The sequence below is a fragment of the Podarcis tiliguerta genome, assembly GCF_965153285.1.
Source record: "Podarcis tiliguerta genome assembly, chromosome: 17".
Classification (NCBI taxonomy): domain Eukaryota; kingdom Metazoa; phylum Chordata; class Lepidosauria; order Squamata; family Lacertidae; genus Podarcis; species Podarcis tiliguerta.
Window position 1 is genome coordinate 1,342,666 of NC_139550.1, and position 13,557 is coordinate 1,356,222.

General features: G+C 41.7%; 1 protein-coding gene across 16 annotated transcripts in view; it reads right to left on the bottom strand.

Annotated features, from left to right (window-relative positions):
• The window catches only part of ADGRL3 (adhesion G protein-coupled receptor L3), a 524,012-nt gene that overhangs the window by 216,455 nt on the left and 294,000 nt on the right, over positions 1–13,557 (bottom strand). For 14 of the 16 annotated variants that reach the window (XM_083419412.1, XM_083419411.1, XM_083419421.1 and 11 more), the window contains exons 6-7: positions 4,509–4,523; positions 834–1,634 (exon numbers count right to left, since the gene is read on the bottom strand). In XM_083419412.1, the coding sequence (XP_083275538.1) occupies positions 834–1,634; positions 4,509–4,523 (816 nt within the window). The remainder of the gene's footprint in view (positions 1–833; positions 1,635–4,508; positions 4,524–13,557) is intronic. The other 2 variants (XM_083419414.1, XM_083419417.1) reach the window with 1 other exon arrangement.

Below are 13,557 nucleotides of genomic sequence, written 5' to 3' on the forward strand. Positions count from 1 at the left end.
GGAAAGGGATAAAGAACTGCAGTGGCTTTTCTTTTAACAAAAGCAGAGGTCAGTTACATGCTTTGGTGTGCGACGAGGCATTTTCCCTGATTCTCAAAGTCTGTAAGTGCAAGACAATCCAGTACAGACACTAGAGTTATTTGTGCAAGCAAGCAAGCAACAAACCAGTGTTTTTTTAATAAAAAAAAATAATGTTCTGCTGGCATGGATAAAAATCACATATTCATTTCAGCACAACCTGCTACCAAGTGACATCAGCCATCTATCATCTAACATAGTACTAACAGCCCCAATGATGAGAATTCTTCAGGCTCTCAAATTGGAATATTTTCTAGGCCTACTGCCTATACGAACTTTCAAATTATAAATCGTTGTGTTCCATTTGGAACTGATTTATATGTCCGATAATTGTGATGATTTCATCTGTTTTTATAATTGTCTTTTTAATTGCTTTGACCTGCCCTAGGACCTTATGGTTAGGGGCAGCTAAGACATCTTATAAACAAAAGAAAAACGGCACCCCTTTCCACACACACACACAAATCAAAACTAGAGAAGTCAGGAATCAAATCTGAAGCCGTGCGCAGGTGAAGTATGTTGTGGACAGTTCTAACCACAGTGTGAATACACATCTCCCATCTCAGGAATAAGGACCTCAGGGAGGTGGAGGCATTTAAATTGGAGAAACAGTTTGGTTCCATTCCAAATCAGTCCTTCCTCCTGCTGCTGCTTTTGTGAAGGAAAAGGCAGCACAGCTTAGCCCCAAACCATAGCCCAACATGGCTGTAAAGTCATAGGACGCAAAACCCCAAAACTTAACAAAGAAGCCTTACCTGTTCTGCTGTCCATGGGTCCAAAATCCAAGGAGTACTTAACCACATGGTAGTTGTTCCATACGTAAAGAAGGTTGTCCCTTGGATTATAATCCACCGCAGCAATGTACTGGTAGGAGTTCGGAAAAGGAACATCCACGACACTTTCTTTGCTTTGCTCAGTGTTGTAAATATAGTCTATTTTATTACCTGTCGCTTCGTTATCATCATCTTCGTAGACAGATTTCACCACATACAAAATGCCACAGATCATGAATGCATTGGAAGCCGACCTCTTGTCGTAAGACGTATCCCACGTCCCTTCGATCCTCAAGGTATAAGGGTTCAGCTGACTAATCACTATTTTGCCGTTGTTTTGCTCAGTTGCATAGATCACCCAAAGACCATTCTCATCCACGGCCAAGTCTATGTCAGACTTGCCTCCCCACCTGTAAGGGGACGTGTCGTGGTAGTTGGCGTTTGCAATGATGGCTTCCCCACTTTTAATTCTTGTCCGTAGGTCAAATTTGACAATGTTCCTGGTTCGTTCCTTGTTGAAAAATAAAGCCCCGTCATACACCACAAACCCCGTGCCGTCCACCCTGTGCGGCAACTTGTAAGTTGTAGTTGGTCTTCCAGCAATGAAATCATCCTTGGAAGAATACTCCGTTAGAGTGTCAGTTCTGTAAGGGGTCCATGGCATGTAGTAAATTTTGTCCGAAGCCTGCAATGGATCCTTACACCAGGCTCCTGACTGGTGATCGGATTCAAATAAATGTTCACTCTGATATACTCCTTTTAGTAGTCCAGGACAAAGAAAAACTGAAGGGAGGGAAAAAGTTAAAAACAAAGCAGGTTACTAAATGTGCTGGCCTTCTCTAGCATGCACTTAGAAGTTCACAGCTCAAGAACAAAGGGGGAGCTCAAAAGAAATTCAGGCTTTCCTAAACTCTGATATGAATGTGAGAGTGGCTTTTCATGCTGAAAAGAGGATACAGGAAGTCCCCAAGAACTATTCTCCATTCCTCTTTTTCAAAAAGTCCCTTGGCAAACGTGCCTCCTTTGAAATTATATACCGTATTTTTTGCTCTATAAAACTCACTTTTTCCCTCCTAAAAAGTAAGGGGAAATGTGTGTGCGTCTTATGGAGCGAATGCAGGCTGCGCAGCTATCCCAGAAGCCAGAACAGCAAGAGGGATTGCTACTTTCACTGCGCAGCGATCCCTCTTGCTGTTCTGGCTTCTGAGATTCAGAATATTTTTTTTCCTGTTTTCCTCCTCCAAAAACTAGGTGCGTCTTGTGCGTCATATAGAGCGAAAAATATGGTAATTAACAGATATTATTGCACGGCAAAGTAAAAATTCTGTAGCAACTAAAAAAACAAAACTAACCCCCCCCCCAACAACTCTAAAAGCACACAAAAGGGAAACAAGCCTCTTACAGGTCAATGCTTTAAATAATGAAAAAGGTTTTGGAAGCTGCTACCTAAACAGAATGCAGCCACAGAAGTAAAGAAAGAACATTTAATGAATATGCCAAGAGGAAGAGAGAAAGGATAAGGAAAAAGCTCAATGGAGGAAGGCTAGGATCAAGATTTAAATCAATAGGGATAGTCCTCTGAAATACAGGAGAATTAAAGCCTTAAGTAAATCAAGATCGACCAGCTGAAATAATCCACTCCACAGACTTCAGGATAATTTTACATCCCCGTAACCCCTAACCAAACGTGGTTTGAGACACCAGGCAGCCGGTTCTCAATTGCCAGTTCTCAATGATCGCATCTGAAAGAACTCGATCTGGAAGAATACTGACACTTAGGAACTCCCCGCCTATTGATATACGGCATGTGCCTTCACTGGATTATTTCTGGCACCTGCCAAAGACATTTCTACCAAGTTGTTTAGAAAGTTGATGCGATTTTCAATTTATTTCCCTCTATTGTGTTTTTAATTTTTTGTATGTTTTAAATGATTGTTTTAAACTTCTCTTAGTGATATGCTTATTGTTTTTAACTTTTTTCTGTAAACCACTTTGAGGTTTCTCCTACGATCAAGCAGTATAGAGATTTTATGAACTAAATAAATAAATAAATTGCTTCAAACGAATAGAAACAAAAAATCCTGATTATTACAGATTCCCCCCCTTTGTTTCCCCTTTTTCATACTCAACGTTTTTAACAGGCCTATTCCTTTTGTATACATATGTTCTATACAGTTTCAGGCGCTTTCACCCATATCCCTAGTTTGATGGGAAATAAGGCAGGAGAACAGCTGTCCTACAGATAGCTGCTCACACCTGATCAAACAGGCGATGGCATTAAATGTATCTTTGCATTTAAAGTGCAAATAGCATTAGCTGAAGGGGCTGATAATTAATGGCGTCCCAATAGGCACGGACAGGGAAATGAACCTTTTCTCTCTGCTTCATTTCTAATGGGAAATACAGGATACAACTTGTTAATTGATTGAATACACAGTTTTACATAGCTATATGGACTTGTGTCATAGTCTGCAGTTCCCATTACAAATGACTTGAGAATTTCAGCACCAAGGCTAATCCAAAAATTGATGTCTGTTTGGGTGTGAGAGCGTGTGCTCACCCATGACTGTGTTGCATTTCTAGCTATTGATCCAAAATTAAAGGTGTCCTAAGTCCTATTTTCTGTAATGCCACCTTTGCAAAGGAGCTCTTTCTTGCACAGAGTCAACTGGAAGCCCCGAATTATTGGCCGTAATTCATTTAGTGGGCTCCTTCCCACAGAAACCAGGATGGGATTTCTCAGTGGGAAGGAGGATCCCAGCTCATCAGAATAAAACTGCAAGGGCAAACATCAATTTAGCAACACATTTCCACTGACACTGGTGCTGTTAGCCAGAAATCAGATTGGTAAGTGATAGTGTGAAATTGCACAGTGCAATTTTATGCTGGTCCTCTGCAGCCATTCAATCTGACGACTGAATGCACGCAAGAACCCCATATTTGATTGCCATGGGACAACATGCGTACACTCATATGTACATGGGATCCATTTACCACCAAGAAATTGAGGGTTTGGGTCACCTGTGTACATCTCTGTGCAAAATGGACATGGAATGTACACTCCTTGGCGCGACCCTGATCCTTCATATGTACACTGGATTCAACATCTGCCTAACGCACAATGCATATGCAATTTAGCTGTCAACCTTTTGAACAGACGCCACCTATAAAAATTGCACAGCACTTTATACTGTTAAAACACTTGACAAATAGAAAACTGCTGTAACATAACAGAGGGGAATAAACCTTCTGAGGAGCTTTAAATTACCCTCGATGCCTTGGTGATATACGGAAAGCAAGTTGCATGCAAGTACGGCAGGAAAGGAAAGATCTGCGTCCTTCTAAATTATTTTATACTGCTCCGTAAATGGTGCAGAAGGAAAGGGGAATAGATGTTCATTTACGAAGCAATCCTTCAAGGGGTGGGGTGGGAAGAAGCATGGTGCCAGTAAACATTTCCAGGAAAGAGGCGACATGTTAGGTGAAATTGCTTAGCAGCAGAAACATTCCCCCAACTTTAACCAATAGATTAAAATGGCGAAAATTAATGATGAAAGGATATCAAGTAAAGCATTAGACTGTTAAATATTTTATCCCGTAATTGCTTAGAATGGGTATGTGTATATATAGAAAAACATGTGAAAGGTATTTAATTACCTTTTTGTTCCACTTCTATTGTAGAGAAAGAAGAAAAGCAGGAAAGGAGAAAAAGAGAACAGATTAATGGTATTGTATTGGCTAGACACTTTTGCTCTTGCACTGAACTATTTAGCCTTCATTTTGCTTACTGCTACATTCTGCATTCATTAGTTTGTAAGGCCTTAAAAAAATACAAATCAAACCCTTATAAAGGTTTATTACAATCTTTTTCTTTTTTTAAAAAAAGCATACACCATTGTATCCATAACCCATTAACATCTGTGCAAGGTTTTCATTGATTCTGTCGGACTAATGACTAGGATTCCATTGAACACAGGAATGACAGGGAAATTCTTGAATATACAGCCTCTTCATAATTGGCTGGTCCCCAGTGTATCAGTACTCCCAAAGAATTATATGTTCCAACTTCCAAAGAAGATGTTGACATAGACTGAAATCATCTTTGTTTTTTAAAAAACAGAAAAAATCTTGAAATAAATGTACATAAAAGCAGTTATTCCCATGAGATCAAATAACATATGTCATCATCTCACCAAAAAAAGAGAGAGAAAAAGCCCTTACCTAATGCCACAGGGTAATTGATTAGCCAATGATGTAATTAGATCCACATAAATCAGTGTATGATTAAACAATAGTTCCGAAGGAAAAGACATGCTTTGTGTATTGAATAATTACTTCCTTTTTTTACCTGGACTCATTTCCTGCTCTCAAGGATGCAGTTAGGAATTTGTCAAGTATTAGAAATACAGATTTGGATGAACTAAGAACTGATTCTGAAATGACGAAAGAGCGCAGGGCTAATCTAAAACCGCTTGACTGATTTCAACACTTTTTGAACCATGCCTTTACTGATATCAAAAGGCCTTTCGTGAAATGTCCAGAGAAGCAAATTTCCAATCTGTTGCAGTGGGACATTCTGCGCATGTGTCCTTCCTAACGCCAATGCTTGCTGGCCTAGAGGTTGTTCTGTTCCCACCGGGGCTTCTACACAACACATGGAGTTAGGTACAATCTGATTGAATTCATAACTACTTCTACATTTTGCTTAGCATGGCTTTAAGGAATACATGAATGCGATGTCTGAAGTGGGGCGCACACCTTCCAACAGTTGACAGACGAAAACAGGGACACTCTTGTCAAGGGGTTGGCATCAGCAGTTGACATCACTGCACATTGTTATGCCAACACAACGAAGTGAGAATCCACACAGAATGGGCTTGTGCAACTGGCTGCCTACAGTTCTTGCAGCAAGGCAGGCACCTGATATTTATCAAAATGACATTCAGTAGTGCTGGGACCCATTGCAAGGCTAGCTCAGCCTGCTTCAAAAACAAAAAAGGAGGGTGGTGGTGACTGCAGGGAGATCCAAACCTCACTCACCCCACACATTTCTCTACAGATGTCTTTGTCTGACAATAATAATAATGATTTTACTATTTATATGCCGCCCATCTGACTGAGTTGCCCCCGCCACTCTGGGCAGCTCCTAAAAATTATTAAAAACACAAGAAAACATAAGAAAGAACCTGACTCACCTAGGGTTTCCATACGTCTGGAATTCAACTGGTGAAAATAGCTCAACAACTTTTGCGTCTTGAATTTTACCTCTAGAAATATGGCAACCCTATGACCCACCCCCTAAAAAAGCAGAGTGAAGTTCAACCTCAGAAGCAGTCTCTGATCCTAGGGGACCATTCTCCCAGGTCTCAGAAGCTGCCCATTTGTAGATGGAAATCAGAGAATTCCTGTAGTCACGCCTCCACCCTTGGTTTTGAGGCTGGGATGCTGAAGTCTATCATGTTCAGCTTCTTAAAATCCTTTTCAAATCTCAGCACGCCTTGGAAGTCCAATAACCCCTTTTTCAGTTCATGTATGGCCTTTTCTTGGATTAATGTGCATTAGGAGGGCATCACCCATGAATAAAACAATAATGTGGTGTATTCCTCACAGCTTTAGCCCTTTTACCTTCTGGTCTGCATGGATGGCTTGAACTAAAGTCTCAATCATCACCACAAGCAGCAGTGGTGACACTGGGCAATCCTGCCTGGCCTCCCTTCCAAGGTGGATTGACTTGGGAGTCATGGCCGTTCATATGAACCAGTGCTGTAGACTGGAATATACCTGAATTTTAGGAAAACCCTCTCCCACCCCAATTCCATTTAACCACACCAAATATCTTAAGAGCACGTGGAGATAAAGATATGGCTGGCTGTTTGCTTTTATTGCTAAGACGGACTGCATTCAGGAACCTGTGAACCAAATCAGCCACTTGATGATTGGGGATAAACCCTGCTTGGTCCAGGGAAGTCTGCTTGGATAGAAATCAATTTCACCTCTTCACCATTATAGCAGAGTGGAGCTGGGTGTTTCAGCAAAGAACCAGGTTGACACCATCCAGCTTGAGCAGAATTATGAGTCTTTCCAGTTATCTCCTCTTTTATATTGGAGCTCTCAACGATTCCAGAGTGCTGAAAGAGTTCATGGTCGCCCTTGTACCCTACTCCAAGCCAACATGCCCAGATGATCTTGACAACCACCTTTTAAATAGCTCTTGCGCTCTTCAGGGTTCCACTTGCAGCCTACCCATGTTTACATCAGAAGAAGGATGTGGCAATGACCAGCTGTAGCCGCCTCTGCCTGTGTATTAGCCTCATGCTGTAATTAAGTTTCTATTATGTCCTTGTTATTTGTTGTTTGCAAGCCGCTTTGGCACTCATTTGAATGGAAACATTATAGAAATACAATAAATCAAATCAAATAAATCAATCAAGCTTACACAACTACCTCCATTAAAAATAACCTGAGTGGAGAAGAGCTTTTGAATTACACTGCGAATGACAGGTTATGCCCTCCATTTTATTTCATTTTGAGTAATTACTATTTATTTGATGGTCACGATAACATGTCCTTTGGTTTCCTGGACCTTGAAAAACATGGACTCCATATTAATTCATTGATGTACTATATTTCAGGGATTGACAACCTGAACTCATGGGTGGCTCAGAAACTGAGAGATGGAGGGAGGGAGAGAGCGAGATCAACAAATGGGAACAGCAGAACATAACTGACGGTCCATGGTAGTTGGGTAAAATACTCTGTATGTGCTCAGAAGTTAATTGCACTGTGTGTGAGCTGTGAGGGGGTGTTGGGAAACTGTGTACGTGCAGCTACTCACACAGTCAATTAAGGTTTGGCAGACAGCCAGAAGGCAATCTGAAGGAGTAAGTCTGCCTGGTGATAACAGAGGCATGGAGACAGCTCCCTGACTGGTCACGCTCTCACAAGGGAGTGATAATTAATGGCCTACGAACTGGTAGTTCGTGAGTTCAGTGGTTCAGTGTGTCAGTGTAGGAGTTGTGAGTCGTATCAGAGAGAGCTAGCTAAAGATCTGTGTTCTGTTCCTGTAAATAGTCCACTGTATATAATAAACCCCTAACTACAAGTTCCTGGTTCCTGCTTCGTTTATCCTGTCTGCAGCCAAGTCGCCAATTGCTTCCGTGGATTCTGCGTTTACTCTGCTAGGTCTGGCTAAGGTCCAGCAACAAGTTGGAAAGTTGTGAAACACCAAATAGGTTTTGCCAATAAGCCTAAGGTAGATAGGTCCATATAGTAGATACGTATAGTAGATAGGTCCAATAAGCCAACAAAGGTCCGTATAGTTCAAGCTCTGGTTTTCCCAGTAGTGATGTATGGAAGTGAGAGCTGGACCATCAAGAAGGCTGATCGTCGAAGAATTCATGCTTTTGAATTCTGGTGCTGGAGGAGACTCTTGAGAGTCCCATGGATTGCAAGAAGATCCAACCTATCCATTCTGAAGGAAATCAGCCCTGAGTGCTCACTGGAAGGACAGATCCTGAAGCTGAGGCTCCAAGACTTTGGCCACCTCATGAGAAGAGAAGACTCCCTGGAAAAGACCCGGATGTTGGGAAAGATGGAGGGCACAAGGAGAAGGGGATGACAGAGGACGAGATGGTTGGACAGTGTTCTCGAAGATACCAGCATGAGTTTGACCAAACTGCGGGAGGCAGTGGAAGACAGGAGGGCCTGGCGTGCTCTGGTCCAGGGGGTCATGAAGAGTCAGACACGACTAAACAACTAAACAACAACAGATAGGGATGGTTATCTCTCTAATGTTGTGTTATGCCACGCTCCCTCCATGGCAGTCATTTCGTGACTGGTGGCTTCGGCACTCTCTCAAAATTTGAAATGAGTCTGCTAGTCCAAAAAGGTTGGCGACCCCTGCTATAATTTATTACATGTAGAATTTTGAAAATAGCATCATATGACCCTTGTTGCAAAGATGACTTCTGGGATTCTCTCTTTGGAAAGTCTACTTGGTGAGGAGAGTTTTCTGTCTAAAGATTGTCTCTCAATGGGCACTTACCATAAAATCATTATTTATAACAACTTACTGGGAATGTCTGGCTGACTACTTGAGCAAGTCACCCTGACAGGCCTTCCAGAGTTATTGTACAGATTAACAGAACAGAACAGCCCCATGTACGCTGTGCTAAGCTCCTTGAAAGATGGGGAGGATAAAAATGTAATAAATAAGATATCGTAAGCAGTGCCCCTTCCTAAAGCCTTTACTGGGTCTGGTGTTATTTAGTTCATCCATGAAAGAAAGACCTGCATTGATTTTTCATACAAGTCTTCAATATAAAATGACTCCTTTCTGCTTTCTTTGCTGTATTAATATCATTCAGAAATGACACATCCCAAGACTTAAAATGCATCTTAGGGTCATTTTGGACTTATTCTCCTTGGGGGAAAATTAGAATTCAGCCATATGCTATAGCTTGGCTTTTCCTGCTGCGCTGTAATTCATCACCCGTCAAGTTCTTCAGTCCATAAGAGGTCAGAAGCAAATCAAAAGCACGACTGTGCTATCTTGTACGGGTGTCCCTAGAGCCCATTTTCCTCCCTATGATTAATACAGCTCATATTTAATCTCCACAAGAAAAACATTTGATCCTTCAGATGACACAGATTGCCTCTGCAGCTGCCAGAACCAAATGAAGGGAAATATCATTCAAATGTATTTATGATCCTCATTACCTCAAATCTATTGGTAGCACTGCCGGGCTGAAGCCATCTCACGCAGCACAATCCTACGCTTGTTTGCTCAGAAGAAAATCCCATTGTTCAATGAGGCTTACTCCAAAGAAAATCCCAAATGGACTGCAGTCTTAATGGTTTAAATACAAGCAATGATTGTTAATACCCAATGCTTTTTGTTGAGGCAGTAATTTAAAAGCAGTTATGCCACACTACGGCAGAAGCATCCTGAATGTGTATATCGCACATTAAAACAGCCTCCACACCTTCCAGCTATTCCTGTAAAGTTGATATTTTTCAATACCTGTCTATGGTAAATCATTCTCCTCGTTTTTGCTTTTAGGGAGATTCCCTAGGAAAATTAATCTCTGCAGGGGGACAGTTGATTCTTGATTTTAGCACAACGGCAGGCCAGTTAAAGGTAAAGGTAAAGGTACCCCTGCCCGTACGGGCCAGTCTTGCCAGACTCTAGGGTTGTGCGCTCATCTCACTCTATAGGCCGGGAGCCAGCGCTGTCCGCAGACACTTCCATTTCACGTGGCCAGCGTGACAACGCTGCTCTGGCGAGCCAGCGCAGCACACGGAACGCCGTTTACCTTCCCGCTGGTAAGCGGTCCCTATTTATCTACTTGCACCTGGGGGTGCTTTCGAACTGCTAGGTTGGCAGGCGCTGGGACTGAATGACAGGAGCGCACCCCGCCGCGGGGATTCGAACTGCCGACCATGCGATCAGCAAGTCCTTGGCACTGAGGTTTTACCCACAGAGGTAAAGGTAAAGGGACCCCTGACCATTAGGTCTAGTCGTGGCTGACTCTGGGGTGGTGGCGCTCATCTCGCTGTACTGGCCGAGGGAGCCGGCGTACAGCTTCCGGGTCATGTGGCCAGCATGACTAAGCCGCTTCTGGCAAACCAGAGCAGCGCACGGAAACGCTGCTTACCTTCCCGCCGGAGAGGTATCTATTTATCTACTTGCACTTGGATGTGCTTTTGAACTGCTAGGTTGGCAGGAGCAGGGACTGAGCAAAGGGAGCTCACCCCGTCGCGGGAATTCGAACCGCCGACCTTCTGATCGGCAAGTTCTAGGCTCTGTGGTTTAACCCACAGCGCCACATGGGCACAATGTGTTTTCTGAATTTCCAATGAAGATTAGCAGCTGAGATAGGGCTGTTTAAACAATCTGCTATATAAAATTATAGAAAGGGAAGACTCCAAATGTGATCACAGTGGCTGCCCTAGAAATAAGTGAACTTTCCTTTGAATAACTTGGAATTTCCCCCTGCCTCAGCTCAGATTAGGAATCAAGGTGGATAAAAGCCAACAGATGAATCTGTCCATCATTTTGACAAATTGCAGCAGTCCAAGATAGAAACTTTGACAGGTAAATATTCCATTTTCTTCCCAACAGCATAAGGAAAAGCTGCAAGTGGATTTCTCAAGATAGTAACTGCTATACAAGAAATAGTAGCTACTATTGCGCTGTTAAGTCAACAGGCCCAAGAACATTATTTAATTTTATTACATTAAACAAGACTGCGGGGCCTGATGGCTCAACAGTAGAATTCCATTACGTTTACAGTTTCAATAATAACAGCAGTTTGGAGGGGACTGTTTGTTTATATTATATTTATATTATAAATATTGCTTCTTGGACTGAAACAAAGAAAACATAGATATTAAAGCCCCAAACCCAGTAAGAAATTGTGTAGTCCTAAAAATCAGTTTCACTGTTAATGCCAGCGGTAAGATTCTAGCTACAGTGGTGGCTAACAGGCTGAAGATGATTGAAAAAGATTAAGTAAGGGCAAACAGTTAAAGGATACTATCTAAAAGGCAATTAATATAACAGATAATTATAATAACACTTTGATTCCTTCTATTATTTATTTTGTTGATGCTGGGTCTCAAAAGAAATTTGGAGATGGAAATGTGTCTTTGGTTTGGGCATCCTAAATGATAGTTAAAACACCTTCTGACAACCCCCTATATTCCAGTATAGGTCAACAGCACCATCTAGTGTATCTCACACTCTGAATGCCTGCAGAGAACTCCTAAATAGACAAATATCCTGGGTTTTTATTGCCAGACCAGATATCTGGTTTAAACCCTAGCTAGTCTGCACCAGCTAGTTGTTTTATAGTGGAAGCTCAGAACCATTAAGAAGGTGGAACCTGCCGCTAAATAAAGTAGTAGTAGTAGTTATTTAGCACCATCAGAGATGGGGTTTGGTCTCAAATTCACACAAATCTGTGGGGCACTACTTCAGTTCCATTGCCTCCTTCGGAAATTCCAATTCAGGTGGCCCAAGGTAGGTAGGTAGGTAGGTAGATAGATAGATAGATAGATATCAACTCATACGAAATATCAAGGAGGTGTATAAAGATAAAGGTAAAGGGACCCCTGACCATTAGGTCCAGTCGCGGACGACTCTGGGGTTGCAGCGCTCATCTCGCTTTGTTGGCCGAGGGAGCCGGTGTACAGCTTCCGGGTCATGTGGCCAGCAGGACTAAGCCGCTTCTGGCGAACCAGAGCAGCGCACGGAAATGCCGTTTACCTTCCCGCTGGAGCGGTACCTATTTATCTACTTGCACGCTGACGTGCTTTTGAACTGCTAGGTTGGCAGGAGCAGGGACCGAGCAACGGGAGCTCACCCCGTCATTGCAGGGATTCAACACCGACCTTCTGATCGGCAAGTCCTAGGCTCTGTGGTTTAACCCACAGCACCACCTGCGTCCCAAGGAGGTGTATAGCAATATATAAAAGTACAATAAAAACACTGCAAAAAAATTAATACAATGAATTGTTAAAGATGTTCTGTAAGGAATTATGAATTGTAGTTTTAAAATTAATCAAATGACACTGGAATTGCTGGGAATTAATAATGATGAACAGTTAAATATAGAAATAAAAATATATTACGCAGGCAAACCAGGAGCATAATAGTATTAATCATTTGGAAATTTTGTCATCACAGAATCTTATGGTTAATACATACAATGCGATGATTGTGGGGGCGAACTATCACAAGGAAAATTGTAGTGGTTTGATGAAATGGTAACAAGCTGAATATTCACCCTAAAATAATATTTTTTGTTTTGAGCTTTCCATTAGCAATTCCATCAGAAAATATTAAGAGTTTGCGACCTAATATTAATGTGCACAAGGGGCAATGGAAGAAATTTAGTAAGGGTGAGGAAATAAAAAAGATTTGTCAGAACACTGTTATAAATTTACAGGTTATTAGAGCGAGATCATTAATTACCGAAAGATTGGTAAGAAGGTTCTAGAGTTAATTTAATAAACCCATTAATGAATGATACCTTAAGTTCTTTGTACTGTCAGGTTTTTTTTTAATGTGTGTGTATTAAAGAGCTGGAAAAGTGCTGGCAACTTTAAAAATGCACCTGAGGTGTGCTTTTATGATACTCTAAAGTTCATATACAATGCTGGCTGGTGAAAACACCAGTGCTCAGTGTGAGTCTTGCAATATCTTTTGCTAATAACCAGTCAGCCAGCACTGCATGAGATTTGACATGAGGAATGTTTTATGCACTACTTCCCACTATATTTCTCGGCCAAGTATATGAGCCTTGGCTCTTCACATGTGTTATAATACCAACAACACTTGCGCTAGCTAGAGCCCTGCGTTCGTTCGTCGGCTCTGGTGCAAAATATATTGCTCGCCTAAGGCCAAAGATGGAGGAGAATTTCATTTGACCCACATTTTCTAAGCAAACTAACCTAATGTACACGTCCTGGCATTATACGCAGGTCGGAACACAATTATCCTTCAGATTTCACACTTATCCAATTTTTGTGATACACTTCTCAGCTCGAGATGCACGCAAAAATGTACATTTTAGAATAAAATATTTTAGAAAGGAGTACATTGAATATGTACTCGGGAATGTAGCTTGTAATGAAATATTATTTGAACGTTTAATTTGTGATAAAATGCAAACTGAAGTATATACAGTGGTACCTCGGTTTT